The sequence below is a fragment of the Drosophila subpulchrella genome, chromosome 2R, assembly GCF_014743375.2.
Source record: "Drosophila subpulchrella strain 33 F10 #4 breed RU33 chromosome 2R, RU_Dsub_v1.1 Primary Assembly, whole genome shotgun sequence".
NCBI lineage: Eukaryota > Metazoa > Arthropoda > Insecta > Diptera > Drosophilidae > Drosophila > Drosophila subpulchrella.
In genome coordinates this window covers 18,806,622-18,824,918 of record NC_050611.1, presented here as the reverse complement: position 1 = coordinate 18,824,918, position 18,297 = coordinate 18,806,622, and the positions used below count along the sequence as shown (strand labels likewise).

Here is an 18,297-nt window from a genome sequence, read left to right as displayed (position 1 = left end):
CAATTTCTGGGCGGAATGGTACTGGAGATTGTGGAAGGGGGAGATGTGGAGATGGGGAAATGGTGGGTTGTTGAGAACCCCCATTTACATGGCCTAAGACCATGTCTGGGATCTGCCCACTTAGCCCGGCGGACGGAGGAGCCAGCTTAGAAGACGAGTTCATTGAATTCTTCTCGCTGGGTATTCGCCAAACTCGTAAATTTTCAACATACAAGAAAACAAGAGAGGAAAAAAGAAGCCAAATCCCAAACCAAACAGGTTCTCCTGCATCCACCAAAAACAAAGATATACACGGGGAGAAAAGGGGAGGGGAGATTATTATGACTGCCTAACATTAGGATGTTCCAGTTTTTAACGTAGTTTACATCAAATATGATAACATATTTACAAGACCTCTTTGGTAATCTATTTTCCTTATTTTTAAGTTTTAAATTTAAAGCAAAGATCATAAAAATACTAAATATCTTTTTCTCAGTACATCCAAAGACCAGACTTTGGGTTACACATGTACGAGTGTGTGTATTTTTTTGGGGCCTGCAGCATCTTTTGAGTGGAATGCGGCAGTCAAGTCATCTGCCCTGAAAACGGAGACTCATCTCGGGTTTCGAATCTGGAGTCCGGGTCTGGGTTTTGGTTTGGGTTTTGCTTTTGGTCAGCTGCAAATGCATAAAAATCCGCGCCGCATTTCACTTTAGACTGCGGCTACTTCGATTAAGTAGCTGTCAGTATGTGTATCTTGTATCTCGTGTCTCGTATCTCTCGATTCGAGTTGGGTGAAAGCGTTCGCATCTTTTCACATTGCATTTTCAGGCCAACGGCGACCCACTTCCATTTCCAGTTAGAGCCTTATCGAGGTGTTAAACAGTCGGCCAAACAAACTAATTGACCCAAAACAGGAATGGTAATCTAATGCCGGAGAAGCAGCAGAAGAAACAGCAGCTAAAAAAACGCCACAAAAAGATTTGTATCTCGGTGGGATACAAAAAGGCAGAACAACTCAATTCGAGGGATCAGCTTTGTGCACTCCTTCTTTTGTTTCACAGCCACAAAAGATGAGGGATTGCTGCCAGTCATCCCAGTGACCTTTCAGCCTCTCTAACCAAATCCATCAATCAATCTGAGTTCTCAAACAAAAAAAAAACGAGACGGTTTAAAACGGAAATGAATCCACGCATTGGACATTAACCGTAATTGCGTAGGCAAGCACGCAGCGTGCGATAGATACATAGATACATTTGTATCTCATGACGCACACAAAACGGGTTCAGGCTCGGGGGTTCGGGATACCACCCCTTCCTCGCCCCTCCCGCCCCACTTAATGACCTTGTAACTCAACTGTCAACTGTCAGCACACGCAGCAGCAGAATGGCAACAGCAAATCAATAGCCCGGCCACAATTTATAGTATCCATGGCCATAAATTGGCCAGCAGACCGCCACATGTCATGGCTTTGGGCCAACGGAAGGCAAGGAATTCTGGCCAAAATAGGCAGAAAACCAGGCGAAATAGATTGTCTGCGAGAAATCAGAAATCAGCGGGTACCGCACAGAGGCGCAGTAGCTCTCATTATCATATAAACAAAAGGGTTCCACATACCCATCCATGCCAAAATGTAAACTGTCGGCGAATTTATGTGTACGAAATTTTATGAATTTATGAAGAAAGCCTTCGCATGTGGGCCTGACATAATGGTTAAACATTGTATTCATTTGGGCTATATGGCCCCAGGATCCCGCACTGGGAATACTCGTCGGCAACTTATGCATACGAAATGAGCACCGATAAATTTATGCGTTGAGTCTAACAGATACTTAAGTGAATATCTCGGCGTTTTGAGGTTTTAGTTATGCAGCCTATGTGGATGGTATATTGATTATATTTGGCATTTCTGACTAAATATTAAAAGAGTAAACATTTTTTACGTGGCCGACTTAATGAAATTACAAAACACCCTTCAATTTCATGGATAGCCCTGGGGAAACCTGAGGAAAGGTGTGGGAAATATATTCTCCAAGCTACTCCAGAATTTCTGGCCACTAGGTCAAAAACCTTTAAACTCAACTTAATTTCATTATTTCCATCTGTACTCTCTTCTTTTTTAAGTACGTAATAATGCAAATGGAATTCCATTGAAGATTTTGCAACTTAAAAGTAAACAGAATTATAAAATTGCCATAAAAATTCTTCAAATTCTTTAATGCATTTCCAAGATTATTATATTTTTCCATTCATTTAAAAGAGTTAAACGGTCAAGTTCGCAGTGAGCGGATATATATATATATACGTACTATGTATATAAAATCCGAGAAACGGCTTATCACATTGAAACATTTTTGTGCCCGCTTTGTTTACATTACGCCAGACTTTCGGGGACTTAGGGAAATGAGGAGGGAGATTAGAGGAAAGTGGACCGGCGAAGAGCTAGTAAAATATGGCCATCTGGAAAAATACAAATAGTTTGCGCGATATCGCGGCAGAAACTTCCGCAAACCCCCGGAGATCCGTCGAAAAATGTGCCTAAGCAAGCACAAACACAAAAGCCCCACTAAGGCCCCAGAACAAACCCTCAACAAGTAATGAATTACGCGTCAGATTTTCCACACTCCTTTCACGAGGAGCTGGCAAACAATAAAAGAGCCAAAAAGGCAAAGCAGCTGAAAGCAGTTGCCAAAATGTTCCAGCAACTTTGAGTTACTCGCACTCGCACTGCAGAATGAATGGGTGTACGTGCGAGGGTAGTACGGGTACATAGAAGCCTGGTAAAAAGTTTTGTTCTGCATTGTTATCAGCTAAAGGAAGCCGAATTATAAAGGGGCCAACCAGAAACAAACAAAACATAAAACATGAAAAATAAACCCCAAATCAGCAGAAGACCAGCACAAGGCAAGTTTTCACAAAAGATCTTATTTCGCTGAGAGGAAGGAGTTAGGACTCGGCTTTTGTGCTTAAGAAATCTTCCAAGGAGCAAGTTTCTTGGCGAGATAAATTAGTGGGTCAGTTGTAAATAGATTGCAGGAAAAGGAAAACAAAGAGGGAAATAGAGAAGTAGTGGGCAAATAGGAAAATTGGATCGGGGAATTGTATAATATCTAAATTTAGTTAAAGAGCAAGTATTAAGACAAGGAATATATTAAATTATAAAATTAAAACAGGATATTCAAATCTTCAAAGGTATCAGCTGAGAACATACCACATCACCTGCTTGATTTCCCACAACCTGTCAATCATCTGTCCAAATTGGATACTTCTGTCTATCCGCTCTCCAACTTATCAAGAGTGCTCTAAACTGGGTTAAGGTAGGGTTTATCAGTACCGCCCCACTACTTGAACGTGCTGCCGAGTACTTCCGATCCGAAAACTCCTCCCCCTGAGAACGCCCATCAATCCCTAAGACATTCCGTACATTAGATACCAGCTAGCAATTCGATCCGAAGCGAAAACGTGCAAACCAAGAATACAAAGAATATTGTATAATGCTTTTTTTCCCATGTACCACATTTTGACAACTGTTTTTTGCTCGTTTTTGCTGCAAACTAAACTGTTTCCCTAGTTCTCGGTTTTTTTTTTTATTTTTTATATCCAATAGAGAACGTGCAGACGTGCGAAATTCAAGCGAAGAAGCGGCCGTTCAAGAAGAATTGGAACCTCAGCTGGCACCTGGTCGATATTATACCATAACTTTATGCCTAACTATCACGAGTGGCAAACAAAGAGCGGGCCATGATGTAAGCCCAGTCAAAGGGAATGCTAATATGCGGAGTGATTAATTCATCCAAATTAACATAAATGGCAACAGCTTTAACTTTTGCCGCCTGACCACAGGTGGCCCCCTATATCTACGGTCTTACCTTTGGCCCAACCTTTAACCTTTTTTCTTCGCCCTGACGCCACTGGCCGACATAAATAATTAAATTTAATTGCCGTCGCTGCTTCTTAATGATGCAACCAAGCATCAAGCGAGCCAAAGAGCCGAGAAGACCTCTGAACCCGGGACGCTTTCTCACCTGAAACCCGTTTTTATGAAAATGAAAATGGAAATGAAATTAAACGAAGCCCACGTCGTCGCAGGCAGCAAACGACAAGTGACAGCGATGAAGGTACATTTCATGAAATTAAGCAAATACTAAATGGAAATACGAGGCGGGGAAAAGCCAAAGGAAAAGATGGGTTTCCGCAGGCATTAAAACAAGCGACATTTTCCCTTGTCACAGGGAGTTGGCTTAATTGAAATGGCTACATTAGGAAAATTATGTATAAAGGCGAATAAAAAATTTATGAATGAGTGACTTTTCTTGTCACAAGAAGTTGACATTAGCAAACAAGACAAGCCATCATATAAAATATTTTTGGTAAAATGATACCCCTACAAGCCAAGTCACATTTTTATTAAACAAATACCTCACATTCAATGTGTTAATTATTCGGCAATAAAGACCTATAAACGCAACTGACACAGGATGGCAGTAATTATTTTTATTTAGGTAACGAAATATTCCATAATAATGTCTTCCCCGTGAAACGATAACACTCGGCCCCAAAAGATATCCGGAGCAATCTAATCTTATCTAATCTATTTTTACACATGAGCAAACTTTGCAAAGACAGTCGCCCCACAAAACCAGTTGAAAATAATACTTGACCAGCTGAACTGGTTCTTATTTATGCCAAAAAAATTACAATCTAAAATATAATAAAAATTTTTGATTAACAAGACGGCCATATAATTAAAGCCTCTCTTTCCAGCCATGACACCAATCCGTACCACAATCAACTGTCTAATCTAGGCGGGTCGGGCTAACGACGGTCTTTGATAATTAATAACAAAAGGGGAAATGCTGGCTTTTTGCCTTTGGTTCCTGTGATTCTAGGCCAGAGACTCTTTCAGGGCAAAAACAAAACAAAAACCGGCAAAACGCACGCAGGCCAGACAGTCGAGAACGGGGCTAAAAGAGTGGGAGTTGAAGAGGTGGCTTAAGTGCTGCCATGGCAAAGCCAAAAGCAAAAACAAAGCGGGCCCATTCAAGGGTTTTTCTCGAACCGAAAAACACAAATATATAAAAACAGGCACAGCTGCTAGGAAAGCAGAGGGCGGTTATAAAAATCAAATGAAGTTTATTGATTTTTCTTTGTGAGCCCCCAAAAAAAAAAGAACGAGGCGAGCTTGCAAAGTCAAGGAAATGCCCAATAAAAAATGTAATTTGCAAACAAAACCTCGATTTTTTGCTGCAGAGAACTTTTTACACCCTAATCAAGCGAAACGAAGCAAATTTAATCTAACTTATTCAAAAGCGGAAACCACAAGAAGTTCGTCACGCAAGTGGGTTTCATTTTTAATTCGTAACATTTCATTGAGACTAAATAAGTTATTAATTATTAACTCAATTGGACAAAGAGAATCTTAACAATTACATTTTTGAGGTTCCTTAGTATGGATAATGGCTTGGGTTTCAAACTTGTATCTGAAGGATTAAATAGTTATGTTGAAAAAGATAGTTTTGCATTTCAATAATAGCATCTTAATATTCTGTAAAAAATCAAAGAGTCAATAGTTTTCTAGAAAAAGATATTTTTGCATTTTAATTGTAACATTTTACAAGTCTCTGAGTCTGAATCTGAAAACTGATAAGCTACATTTTTTATTTACTTTTTCTATTGTTGGCTTTAAATTTTTTTAAAATAAAATTATTAACTAAAATTATAAATCTACACAGAGATAAATATCCAAGAACATTGTTCTTGAATTGAGAACATTCGTTCTTAAAAACCGTGTTTTGGTTTCAATGTTCTCAATATTAGAACGAAATAATGAGAAGAGAAAAGTTTAACTGAGTTTATTTAACAACTTTTAAGTATACACTACGGACTGAACTAATAGTTTTTTTGTTGAGATATACAGTGTACATAAATACCGCCATTTCAACTTGATACGAGCAAAATTAAAACCTTTTTATCTTAAAAATGTCGTTCTATTTTTAAGAACATTTTAATCTCAGATGAGAACGTCAGAGTTTTTTCTGTGTACATTTTTCTAACATTTTTTCCGTGTTGTTAATTTTATATTTTTTAAAAATAAAATTATTAACTAAAATTATAAATCTAAAAATGAAAATATTTGAAAATTCTAGTGCACTTTATTTCTCCGAGTGCAACTATCTCAGACGGAATGCATATCTGCATTGTTTTTGCTTTCAGCCCGCAGACGTCGAAAGCCCGTTAAAAAATGAGGAAGGGAGTTGATGGAAAGACTAATACTAAAACAAAGACTAAGACAAGAGCAAGAACAAGAACGAGAGCGAGAACGAGAGGTGGCGAAAGGGGAGGGGGGGGGGGCTGCAAAATGTCAGCCCAAGTTAACGGTGCACGAACACCAAGGCAACAAACAAACAGCGCAACAACAAACATGAATGTTTTGTTTGATCTGCTGTCAGGCGAGAAAGAGATGGCGCCAGGGGGCGAGTGACAGGTGCAATGGGAGTGGGGGGGGGGGAAAGAGATGGCATGCGGCCGGGTCGCGTGCTTACAACAATTGCCAAGCTCTCCTCTCCCGTTATTCCTAGACAAACTTACCCCGCTCTCTGCTCTCCGCTTTGCTCCTTGATTCTGCTGTCAAAAATTCCCAAGTTCCTATTTCGTTTCGGCGAATTTCACAAAAAATATACACTTTGCGGTCGTGTTTGCAGTTGTGTTTATACTATATACTTTGATTTTACTCAGTTGCCTTTTGAGCTATTTCGATTAGCATGCTGACTGTGATTTGTGTTGTTGTTGTCGTTGTTGTTGTTTGGTTTCGTCAAATCACGCACACACACACTGGCACACACACACCTCTGCGTAGGTGTGAGGAGTGGAAGAGGAAGAGAAATGCAATCCGACGGATTCACCTTATTCACGCGCACTCTTCCACTCGCACGACCGCAACCTGCTAAATTAACGGTCAAAAATCGACTGAAGAATAATGATTTTCCATGCCGTTTTAGCCGGCAACGGATTGCAACATGTTCGAAGTTCGAGGTTCGAGTTGCAAGGTTCGATGGGTTTGCTAAGAGGGGGGGTTTGGGACGTAGGGTTGTGGGTGGTTGTGTGGGTCACTTCTTTCTTTCTGATAAACACTCGCTGATAAGCCAAACACACACAGAAAGACCCTTTGTTGTTGCCCCAGACATTGTTGTTTCCAGCCTGTGAATGACAAATGAGCCCGTATACGGCAAATGGTATATGGAATTCGGAATAGGAGAACGCCAGAGCGGTCCACCCTTATGTGATATGTGCCTCGGGGGAGGGGGGACTAAGTCTGGCATGTCGCAGCAATTGGATAAGAGTTTCGCAGAAGGTCTACGCTTTTAGTGCGGCAAATGCTTGACTAGAAATTATAGTTTCTTTTAAATCATAAGTCATAGCATCAATAAGAAACTAAACCAAGATTACCTTAGCCTAATACTTTGAGAACGAAAGTTCTTAAAAATTTACCGAACCGTTATAGAAATTTGTAGCAAATCACGAGTGTGTATCTACAAGTGCAAATGCTTGACTGGAAATTATGGACTCTTTTATATTGAAAGTTATAGCAACATAAGAAAATAAGCCACGATTACCTTAACCTAATACTTTGAGAACGAAAGTTCTTAAAAATTTACCGAATCGATCTAGAAATTTGTAGCAATTAACGAGTCTGGGTGTATCTACAAGTGCGGCACACGCTGCTTCCGGCTTTTTGTTCGTCGGTAAAGGGAGTGGGTTTCCAGTTTGATATGCCGCATAGCCTGACAAAGGTTGGTGACTCCTACGACGCACGCCTAACTCCTAAACATACAGCTTTCAAATAAAGTTTACAACACATCAACTAATAAAAAGGACCTTTAACAAATACCAAGCAAGTTTTCATATCAAGTTTAAACTAATTTCATATTGAAGAGGTATATTAATCTCAACACCAACTAAATGTAAATAAAGGTGATAAATAAAGGTGACCTAAAGGTTTTAGGTGATGAATTATTTTTAATTAGATTAAAATCCTCTAATTTTAAATATTAAATATAAGTTGATCACTGAAGCAAGTATTAATAGGAAGTTATACCGAAATGTAAAATGCAGGCAGAACAAGCCAATTTCCTGGGCGGTTCAGCTGTTGGAAGTGTTGGGATATAGAAAATTATCGTTACTATTCATTCATGATTTTAAAAGCATTCCAACGAAAATCATTGTTAACTTTTCCGAATTTTTTCTCATTTTTATTTTCTTTTTGGTAAGGACATTTTCATAAACTTTAAAAAAATGTTTGCGAAGTTGGGCCAAGCTTTTAGCCACAAAGGGTTTAAGCTATCAAAAATGTTTGTTTCCTTTATAATAAAAGTTATTGCTTTAAGAAATCGAAAATATTAATTTGATAACGTTATTCATTTCTACTACCTTTTCTAGCTATTCCCAAGGCTCGGCTGCTCATCACTGTCGCAACATCGAACCTGGTAAGCCCGGCTTGCAACTCACACTCACACGTTCGGGCCATCTACAAATCTGCATGCACGTGGCTAATTTGCATATAATTGTTGTTGGTTTTTATTACAAGTGTATGTGCGTATGAGAGGGGGGGGGGGGGGGGGGGGGATATGGTAGTTGAAGGCGGTTTTTTTCAAATCGTAATCATTTCTTTAATAAGTTTCATGCAACGATTGCAAATCAGTAACCAATATTAATTAAACTTTTTAAAAAGTTCAAAGTTTATTTTCCACGACAGATTTCCCTGGCTTTCGGTTAACAACTTTCTTTGCATTTGACACTGCAATTGACGAGTGCAAAAAACGGACCACGAAATTGACAATTTGCAACACCGACGGAAGCTGTTTTTCAATTGCTTCGCTTCGGCACCTCCCCCCGTTTTCCGCATTTTCCGCCCGCCGTTCGTTATGGACTTTTCATTGGTTTTGTTTGGCTCTTTCAATTGAAACATGGCCAAGTTTTTTGGTAAGCGCAAGAGAGAGACAGAGAGATATAGGAAAAATGCGAGGACGACACCAATCAACTTTTTCCTCTGCGCTGCATTTTTCATTAGTTTTTCTTATGCAGCGAAAAAGTTTTCTTGGCCCCAAAACGAGTCTCGAGTTTTTCACTGTTTGTTGTCACATATTGATAGCTCAAGTTTCTGTTTATACAACTGCATTTGGCCATATACAATGCGTTGCCTTGCAAATATTGGCAATATATGGGTGTACCGATATCCAGTATAAATATTTTCTAAGTGGTTTTATGGCAATGTGATAGGAAACACTTTTAGAGAAAATGAAGATGGTGACTTATACTTATATATAGAAACTATACGAATTCTAAAAACCTATCCAAAAGTTTTTGAGATTGGTTTATAATTAAGATAAAATTAATAATCTTACATTAACCGAAGCTTAAAATTAACAAAATAATAATATACGTAATATGTATTTAAGCAGTGATATTAATAAGCTTATATTTTAAAGCATTATGCTTATGAAAGATAAAGGTTTTTATATTTTTTTATGCTAAATTATTATATAAATATTAACTGTTACATTAACCGAAGCTTTTATTTGACGAAATAAATAATATAGATATTTATTTTTAAGCCCAGGTTATAATTTCTTAATTCACTACATTTCAGTTGTGAAAAATAAATACATTTTTATAGTTGCCATATACTATTTATAGATATTTTATTTTAACTAATTGTTAGAAATTGCTTTACATAAACCTTCGATTAAAGTTAATTGGACTATCCGCCTTTCACGACCAAAAGCGTTTCCCATAAGTGGTGCACTGCCCAAATAACCGGGAAAAGCTAATTTCAATACAGCTGTGCCACCTGAGATTTTGATTTGGTGGCTGTTTTCGTTGGCGCTGCCAATTTGCCGACCAATTGAAAATGCAATGCACGCCCCAGACAAAAACTCATTTGCAACACTTCACGCAACGCCGGCGATTTCGATTTAGCCAAGATCAAGGGCGATAATGCCCGCAGCAGTAAATGCAGCGGCAGTAAATGCAGCAGCAGCGGCAGCATCGGCAAATGCTGCAACATGGGCTACATGAATGTATCTTTGTATGCAGGTACATTGCATTGCGTGCAACAACGTGCTGCAGATATAAATAGCCAGCGGCAAGAGCAACTGGGCCCTTATCCATTTTGGCTGATCTTTACGCACAGGAGGCAGCAGCAACAACAACTGCTGCAACATCTGCAACACAAACACTGGATGCAGCAACAACAACAACAACAACAACAACATTCCTTTCGACATTTAATTAACGATCGCGATTGCAATCAAAGCAGTTCTCCCACACTCCGATTTCCCCTCGCCGGTTTTGAATGGATCCTGGCCAGTTTACTGGTGGCCAGTTGGTTTAGTTGGCCCGGCTAAGCTGACAAATACTGTAATTAATTTTAATTGCTGCGATTGGCGCTCGCTTTCCGTCTCATTAAAGACTGCAGGAGGAGTTGCTCCCCATTTTTTTTTTTTTTTCGATTTTCGCCATGGATAAACCCCCCGATTCCCAAGTATGCCCTGGTATTCCGTTCGCCATTCTTGGCTACGTGTTTTTACGCCTAATTGCTGGAAATGTCGCGTGGCAAATATTTTGTCGCCTTCACAAGGGCGCTCAATAAAAGATGAACAAGTGGGAAAAACGTATTTCAATAGATACACTGGCACAGAGAACAAAATTAAAGGTGGGAGAACAAATTCCTATAAAAATATAAGTTAACCAAAAGTATTTAATTTATTTTTTAATGAATAAAATACTATACCTATTATAATCAATCTCTAAAATAAACCATTACTCCTATTGAAAGCATCAGAATTCATTTTAAAAATGTTATAATATTTAAACAATATATCTTTGCGCCTAATACTATCATTATTATCATTATATAGAATTCAAAGAAATTTAATTATAAAATTCTGATTATAATGTTCTATTCGAAAGTAAAGTCTTTGTTATACCTTAAAGCACATTTTAAAAGTTTTTTTAAATCACCAATATGTAGTTTCCCATTTCTCCTGATGTCTTTTTAAAACCATGATTTTTTTCCCTGTACTCTTTCTCATATTTTGCAAACACTTGCACTTTGGTTTAATGGACTATGGCAAGTGCAAAGTGGGAATAAAAATGTTCATTTCTCGGGTCCCCGGAGGCTCCCAGTGGAATAATCATATAAAACACTTTTCGTTTGCAGTTCATTGAGTGAGCACAAATCCAATTAGATTTTGACTCGGCTTAGCTGGCAGACACACCTCCCCTCCATTACCCCAAAAACCACCCAAAAACCACCCAAAACCCCACGAAAAAACATTCGAAAACCCCCCGAAAAACACACAAAAACACAAATGGAGTGCCGAAAAAGCGTTGCATACTTTGCAGCAAAAATTTCCTCAAGTCAATTTGCCTGCCATAACTCTTGACTCAAGTTCAGTTTGTTTTGCTGGTGTGAGTAAGCGGAAGTTGTCATGCGTTTGTATGTGTGTGTATTTATTTAACTGGCACTTGTGTTGGTTTAGGGACTTTAACTTGTGGGCCGCAGGTCTGGCAATTGGTTTGACACACATAAATAGTTTATGCCGCATTGCTGATTATTGATTTTGCAACCAATTAAAATTCTAACACAAACAAGACTGCAAAGCAATTGGATCCTTCTGGGCATTAAACTACAAGCTCGCATCTAAGCTGAGGGGCTTAAAACGTTTTCAAAGAGCTCAGGTTAAATAATTCACATGCCAGCATGTGATGGCAAAAGTTGAAAATTAGAAACTAATTTCATAAACCTCTTAAAACATAAAATGTTTGCATAACTCAGAAGAAGCTTATGAAAATGTTAAGGTAAGTCTTAAAAATCATAATAAATATTTATGAAAAAAAGATAAACTGCATTCTTTAGACATGGCAGTTATTAAATATTTTAAGTTTAAAGAGGTTTACATTTTTATACGGAAATAAATCAACTTATGTATTTTAAGCCACCCTAAGAGCTTAAAAATTATAACAAAGGCATGCATTTTAAATTAACTTCTCCATAATCATTTCCATTACACACAGTGTCCCCTTTTATCCCAGTTAATCATTCCATCAATAGTTGCGTTCATTCCATTCATGCTCAATTAAGCTGCTTAATTATGCCCACCAATCAGGCATTAAATGGGCAAAAACATTTTAATTATTTTTAAAAACAATATTTACGGTGGGAATATGTGCAAACATGACGGGTAATTAATCAATATTAATATCAACCTGATTAAGGGTATTTACCACATTTCTGTGCCGACAACCGAGATTAACATAAACTGTCAATGCTATAGGGGAAAAACAAGAATAATACAGAAAAGGAAAAAGTTTTGGCTGGGACACACAATTAAGAAGCCATAAACACATGGGGCAAAAAGCCAAGGGGTGTGTGTCGGGATCTGGAAAAAAAAGCGCTGGCAGCCAAAAGTTGCAAAGTGCAATTTGAAAAACAGTAAATATAAGTCGCGAGCGGGGAAAAGTGTGGGTTGGGAAAGGGACTTTCCCCCAACACGTAGTTGGCAGGGAGTCACGAAGGTATTTTCGCATACGAGTTGCCCTCGTATCCTGGCGCAGGATCTCTGCGTGTATGTAGATGAGCAGGCAGTGACATGACTTGGCAGCTATTCCTATTCGGAAGCCCCATTTTCCCGGCCCAAAGTCCCCAGCCCCCAACCCCAAAACCACCCATTTCCCTGACAAATGGCTCGAGGAGCGGGGCGTGGCAGTACAGGTGTTTTGCGGTAAAGGGGTGGGCAAAAAGTTGGGTAAATGGTAAGATGTATTCGGCCAAAGGTGCAGCTGAGAATGACGAAAATTTATGATGGTTCCCGGGCTCTGGGACTGAGTTCTTTATTGAATTGCAAAGGGGTGAGGACTGGGTTTACGATTTGTAACCAAGTTAAATTGAAATACCCAGGGGTTATCGCTGGGGTGGTGCTTGAACTGCTGCCAGGAAAACAAAGGTTAAAGCTTAATGTTGTTGGTATAAATTGGGTTTCTACTAACGATGGGGTATGCAGAACAAAGGTCGATAATGGGAGGTTAAATTTGATTAAATATTGATGGATGTAGGGGTTAATGCATTTACATTTTTTAATAGAAATCTATAAAAAATCGAAGTAAAGCTGTCTTACACAAAGGTCAACGATACCTACATAGATCGTCTTATAAAGATAAAAAATATATACAATACTCAGGTAAATTAAGAACAGATTTAATATATGTTTTAGCTTTAAATGTACTTAAAGTGGTGCAACTTTTCAGATTTCTTCCTTTTAAATTTAATTTAATTAATCGCCAGCAAAAGCATTTTTTTGAGAACCACATGAAAAGAAAAATTCAACGAAAAACCAGAGAAGCTTGCCAAAAACTGGAGGGAGATTACAATTTAATTAGCCAGCGCTAAAGGAGATTAAAGAAGGTTGCCCCATGAATAGTTCACTTTCGGCTCAAGTTGAAATCGCCCCCAAGAAGGCATATCCTTTCACATACGGACGTCATTTATTGGAGTTGTGTGGATGCTTTTAAAGCACACCCATTCACAAGCATCGGCTTATGCACACACACGCAGCTATTTACTCATCTGGCTGATGCAGGTGCAAGGACGAACAGACGCTTCAATGTCCTTGCCATGCCACCGCAATCATAATTAGTATCCTGTGAAGACATGTGTGTGTGTGTGATGCATGTTATACTCCACAGCACTAACACAAATTCAAAAGGGACTCACACAGTTGCGGTGAAAATAGTAGTGGTCCTTAGTAGTCCTTGAAAAATTTTAAGTGCTACAAATATATAATATACACTAAATTAAATGTAAATTTCGGGCCGAAGGACTTTAGCTCCCAGCGCTTCTTCTTTCTTTTAAAATATTAATTTTAGTACGTAGTTTGTTTAAATAAAATAAAAAATAAATAAATGTAAATTTAAACGACTACAGTTTTGAAACCTCTGTTAAATGCCACTTTAAGTGTTTAAAAGTATGCAACAATATATTTTTAACTCAAAAGTAGCACAAATTCATTCAGAAGGACGACCCAAATTTATTCATTGCATACTTTTGGGCACCTAAAATTTAATTTAAAGTTGATTTCAAAGCCCTATTGATTTTTGTGACACCCCAAACATATTTTTGAAATACTTATTTCTAAACCTACACTTACCTATAAGACTCTCCACCATTATAGACCAGGTGTCGTTGCTGCCAAGTGATATATTGGCATTTAAGCCGGGTCAGAACGACGACTGGCTGGCAGGCTGTATCACAGGCCTGGGCCAGAGCTTTAAGGGACAGTGAATGAATAATGCGGGCCAATTTGCCCAGGTGACAGGTAACGAGAGGACGAAACTGAGGAACGTCCTGCAGCCAAGGACTTCATTAAACTGCAAAAATAGAATTAGAGCACATGGCAAAAGGCCGAGCTGCTTAATTACGGCTTAGACCTCAATTAAAAAGCCCCCAAAGGCAGCTCTACGGTTGGAGCGGAGTGTTGGAAAAGCAAACCGTAGAAAAAGTAAACATTTTCACATTGCCGGACAACAATCCACTTCGAAGTGCCACGGCTCCTTCAACCGATGACTGAAAAAGCAGGTGGAGGGCGGGTCGATGGTGATGACCATAAAACACCTTGGCTAATTTCCGCAAATTGTTCAAGCTGACGACCGACAGAATGGGCCAGAACAAACTGCTGAAATGAATAAGGAAAGGGCAAATAATAGAGGGACAAGAAAAACACAAAACTGCTAGGGAGTAAAGTATGAAAATAAGCGTAGTTTATCCGGAAAAATGATTCAATTGGTGAAGGAGAATGGTCAAAGGAATGAAAGTATAAGGAAAATGGAAATATTGGTGAAGGAAAAGGCACAGATAAAGTTATGAAAGTAAAATGAGACATTAAGCTTATTGAGCAAATGAAGAAATGAAGAAAAGTGATCAAAGATTATAGGTTTAATGAGCAGCTGGATTATTATGATAACAAATTTGCAGTTTTACATCCTTTCAGGTGAAACCATTTCCCCAATATAAAGAATTAATACAGTTTGTTAGATGGTATTTTATTTATGTATTGCAATTAGTAGACATCAGATTGAATGCAAAACAATGCTCTTAACCTTTGAACTAACATTTTTTTAGATAGATAGAAAAATGTATTTTCAATCAAAGTTAAAAATATAATTAATAAGAATTGTTTTTTGCATAAAATCCGATGTCTAGTAATACAAATTAAAAATCACAAGTTTGGAAAATGACGGCCTATTAAGAAGACATGTCGCGAGTCCAATACCGCATAAATAAACGGCCTTAGAGCCTCGAACTGCACTGGTTTCTCCTCCTGGACGAAGGCTAATAAGCTATCTACCTCCAGTTGAGAAATCTGATCACTATTGGTGGTATTCGAAGATCTTCCATTGATGCCTTGGCTAAATATATTCATTTTTGTGTAGACTATAACATCATCCAGTGGCAACTCCGTTTTAAAGGCACTCAGATCAGCTGTGGTTTTGTTAAAGACTGTGATTATGCCCGCTTCCCTCAAAGGTTCCTTTAAATTCAGAAGCTTGCTACTTTCCACCTTTGGCAGACTGATGTTCATTAGGGTTATATTCAATCGGCTGCGTATCTTTCGCACATCCACGGTCCGCAATCTGCTCTCCACCATCTCAATGTTGGCCTTTCGAATTGGCAGCAGGATCAGCAATAGGGCACTGGAACCCTTGAGACCCAATCCCAAGACTCGAGTCCTCAACTCCGGAATATACCCGTGCCACGCCAAGGTCCTTCTGGCAACCAGAAGTCGATTTTCAATTTGGAAGCCATACCTGAACTCAGCTGTAAAGTCTAGGACATTGAAGAACAGCAGTCGATTAGCTGGATTATAATCCCCTAATAGTTCCTGAAGACCCACATCGATTTTACCGCGGGACTTAAGGTTGAGAAAGTTACTAAATGGCTGCACATCCCGCTGGGCAAAGTGCGTCTTGTATACGTAGGAATCCAGATCTGCGGCATCCTTTAGGAATATAGGATCTATATAGATATCAGGTCGCAAGGCAGCCACTGTTGCATAAGTTAATTCTCCAGTCTGCAGAAAATTTCGAGGAGCTAAACCACTCGCATTGGCTTTCTTCGGATATAGAACGGCATCGATTTCTGCCGCTGATTTGGGACCCACGGCGAAGAGCAGTAATCCCAGGGCCTGGGAAACCCCCAGAGGTGAGACCACAAAATCCTGGTCATCCGCCATGGTAGAGCCCACATGGTTATAGAGTTCCCCCGCAAAGTTGTAGTCTCCGTACTCCTTGCCCCATTGGCTCCTCAACTCGGTCGTTTCTTCAGACTCCTCGCTTTCTTCAGCCCAAACAGACCCTACTAAAAGGGGCAATAGTAATCCAATGAAAGCCACCATGGTGCGTCTTCAACTGCCGGTAATCCCGCCCCAGAAACTGACTTTCACCGTCGACATCGATTGGACAGGGGATTGCACAACCGTGCGCGGTAATACCTTTATCGCTTTCCGCTTAACTTTACATTTTGCACGCTTCAGGCCCGAAGATATCGGTGGAATACGTGCATTTGGCTCCCAGGAGCTGCGACTTCGCTCGGCTGTCGCTATAAATTTGCAGCGCCAAAGTGATAATGAAAGTGTTTCCTTCCGTTTGGGGCAAACAATGTGCCAAGAAAAGCGACACCAGCCGGCAAAAAGCCCTAGGGAGGGGGGTATTAAGAAATGGCATGGTTAGGCGACTTTCTAGATACTCTTAAGTTCTTCGTTAATAGATGGTTCGTCCGTTTATGGTGTTAAAATATTATAATACTGTTTTCATACATAATTTTCTAGAACCACAAAACATATTATTTTTGGTAATAATAAACTGGTTTTTATTGGTAGAAGTAAAACGAATTTTATAGGCAATTGTAAAAATCTTTTTAATACTTTCAAAAGTAAATATTTTGTATGTACACTGAAAATGAAATCTTAAAAATAAATATCGTAATGTTTAATACAAAAAATAATAATACCTTAAAAATTAAATGTCTTCTACATACACTGAAAATGAAATAGTTAAAATAAATATCTTAATATTTAACATAACAATAAAAAACTAAAAAAAAAATATTTAAAAATATATGAATCAAGGTAGAAAATATTTTTTGAAAATCTCTAAATTAACTAAAATTGTTAAAGCTTATATTTCCATATTTAAAATGTATGAAAAATATTTAAATTAAATTTGAAATCATTGTATTACCTCCGTTTTCATTTTAGTGTTCCCTTCGATAACTTTATTACCTTATTAACACAAATGATGGAAAATCTTTCGTGGTGTTATGAAACTGATTAAAACTAATGATTATAAGTATAACAATAATAATAACATTATTAATTGTATTTATTATAAATGCATTGTATACTTTAGCTGCAAGACCAACCACTTAAGAAGTTCTGAAAATAATTTTATTTCGCTTTTAATAAAATCTTCCCCTCACGAAACTGCTAATAGAATCAACTTACCCCCTTTTCCAAAGTGCTGCATAAAACAAAAGTCAGTTCGAGGGCAACGTGGCGTATACGCAACTTGGTTACCTTCGCTTTCCTTCCGCCGGCAGCTTCCCCCTCTTCCCCCCCCCTTTCTCTTGAACCATCCATCTTTCTCCCCCTTTCTCTTTCGCTTTTCTCCGCTGCGCTCCGTCGCCTTCTCACTTGGCTTGTTTATTGTTTTCCGCTCAGCCAGAGAGAGAAATTCAATTTCGGCGGCAAACACACAGCAACAAACAAACAAACAGGCAAACAAATGCGCGGGCGAAGCAAATGAAACGTTGCAATTGCACCAATTGCATTGCGCGCAGTGTAAATCCATGGATTTATGCCTTGGGAAATTTGTTCCTTTCTTGAGCTTTTCCTCGGCTACACTTAAACATTTAATTGTGTGCTTAAAACGTTACTTTGGGCAGTTGGTAAAAAAATAATTAAGGGCTCTGCATTTTCTTTCAAGGAAGTTAAGGTCCTGCGAAAGAAAAACAAATGCCAGAGAATTTCCCGCCTGTTTTCCGCCTTTCGTGGGATACAAGAAAAAAGAAAGGCGAAAATGACCGACTGTCCTCGGGGGGTTTTCTTCTTTTTATTTGGGAAAATTCGTGGAAAAGAGGATGCAGCGGATCGGACTGAAACACTTTGCACAAAATGGCTGCCAGCCAGTTTTAAGTTTTGTTTGCTCATTCCTGAACGCTTTCAAACCACCCCCATGGGAAAACGTTGCTTTTGTTATTTGCGTGAC

General features: G+C 38.7%; 2 protein-coding genes across 4 annotated transcripts in view; both read right to left on the bottom strand.

Moving 5' to 3' along the window:
• The window catches only part of LOC119549082 (putative polypeptide N-acetylgalactosaminyltransferase 9), a 66,309-nt gene extending 59,374 nt beyond the window's left edge, over positions 1–6,935 (bottom strand). For all 3 annotated transcript variants that reach the window (XM_037856796.1, XM_037856798.1, XM_037856797.1), the window contains exon 1: positions 6,568–6,935. The gene's annotated coding sequence lies outside the window, so the exon portion shown is untranslated. The remainder of the gene's footprint in view (positions 1–6,567) is intronic.
• An 8,316-nt stretch (positions 6,936–15,251) lies between these two features.
• LOC119549882 (serpin I2-like) lies at positions 15,252–16,427 on the bottom strand. The gene has a single exon (XM_037858186.1). The coding sequence runs from the start codon at positions 16,425–16,427 to the stop codon at positions 15,252–15,254; it is 1,176 nt and encodes a 391-aa protein (XP_037714114.1).
• Positions 16,428–18,297: the final 1,870 nt, after the last annotated feature.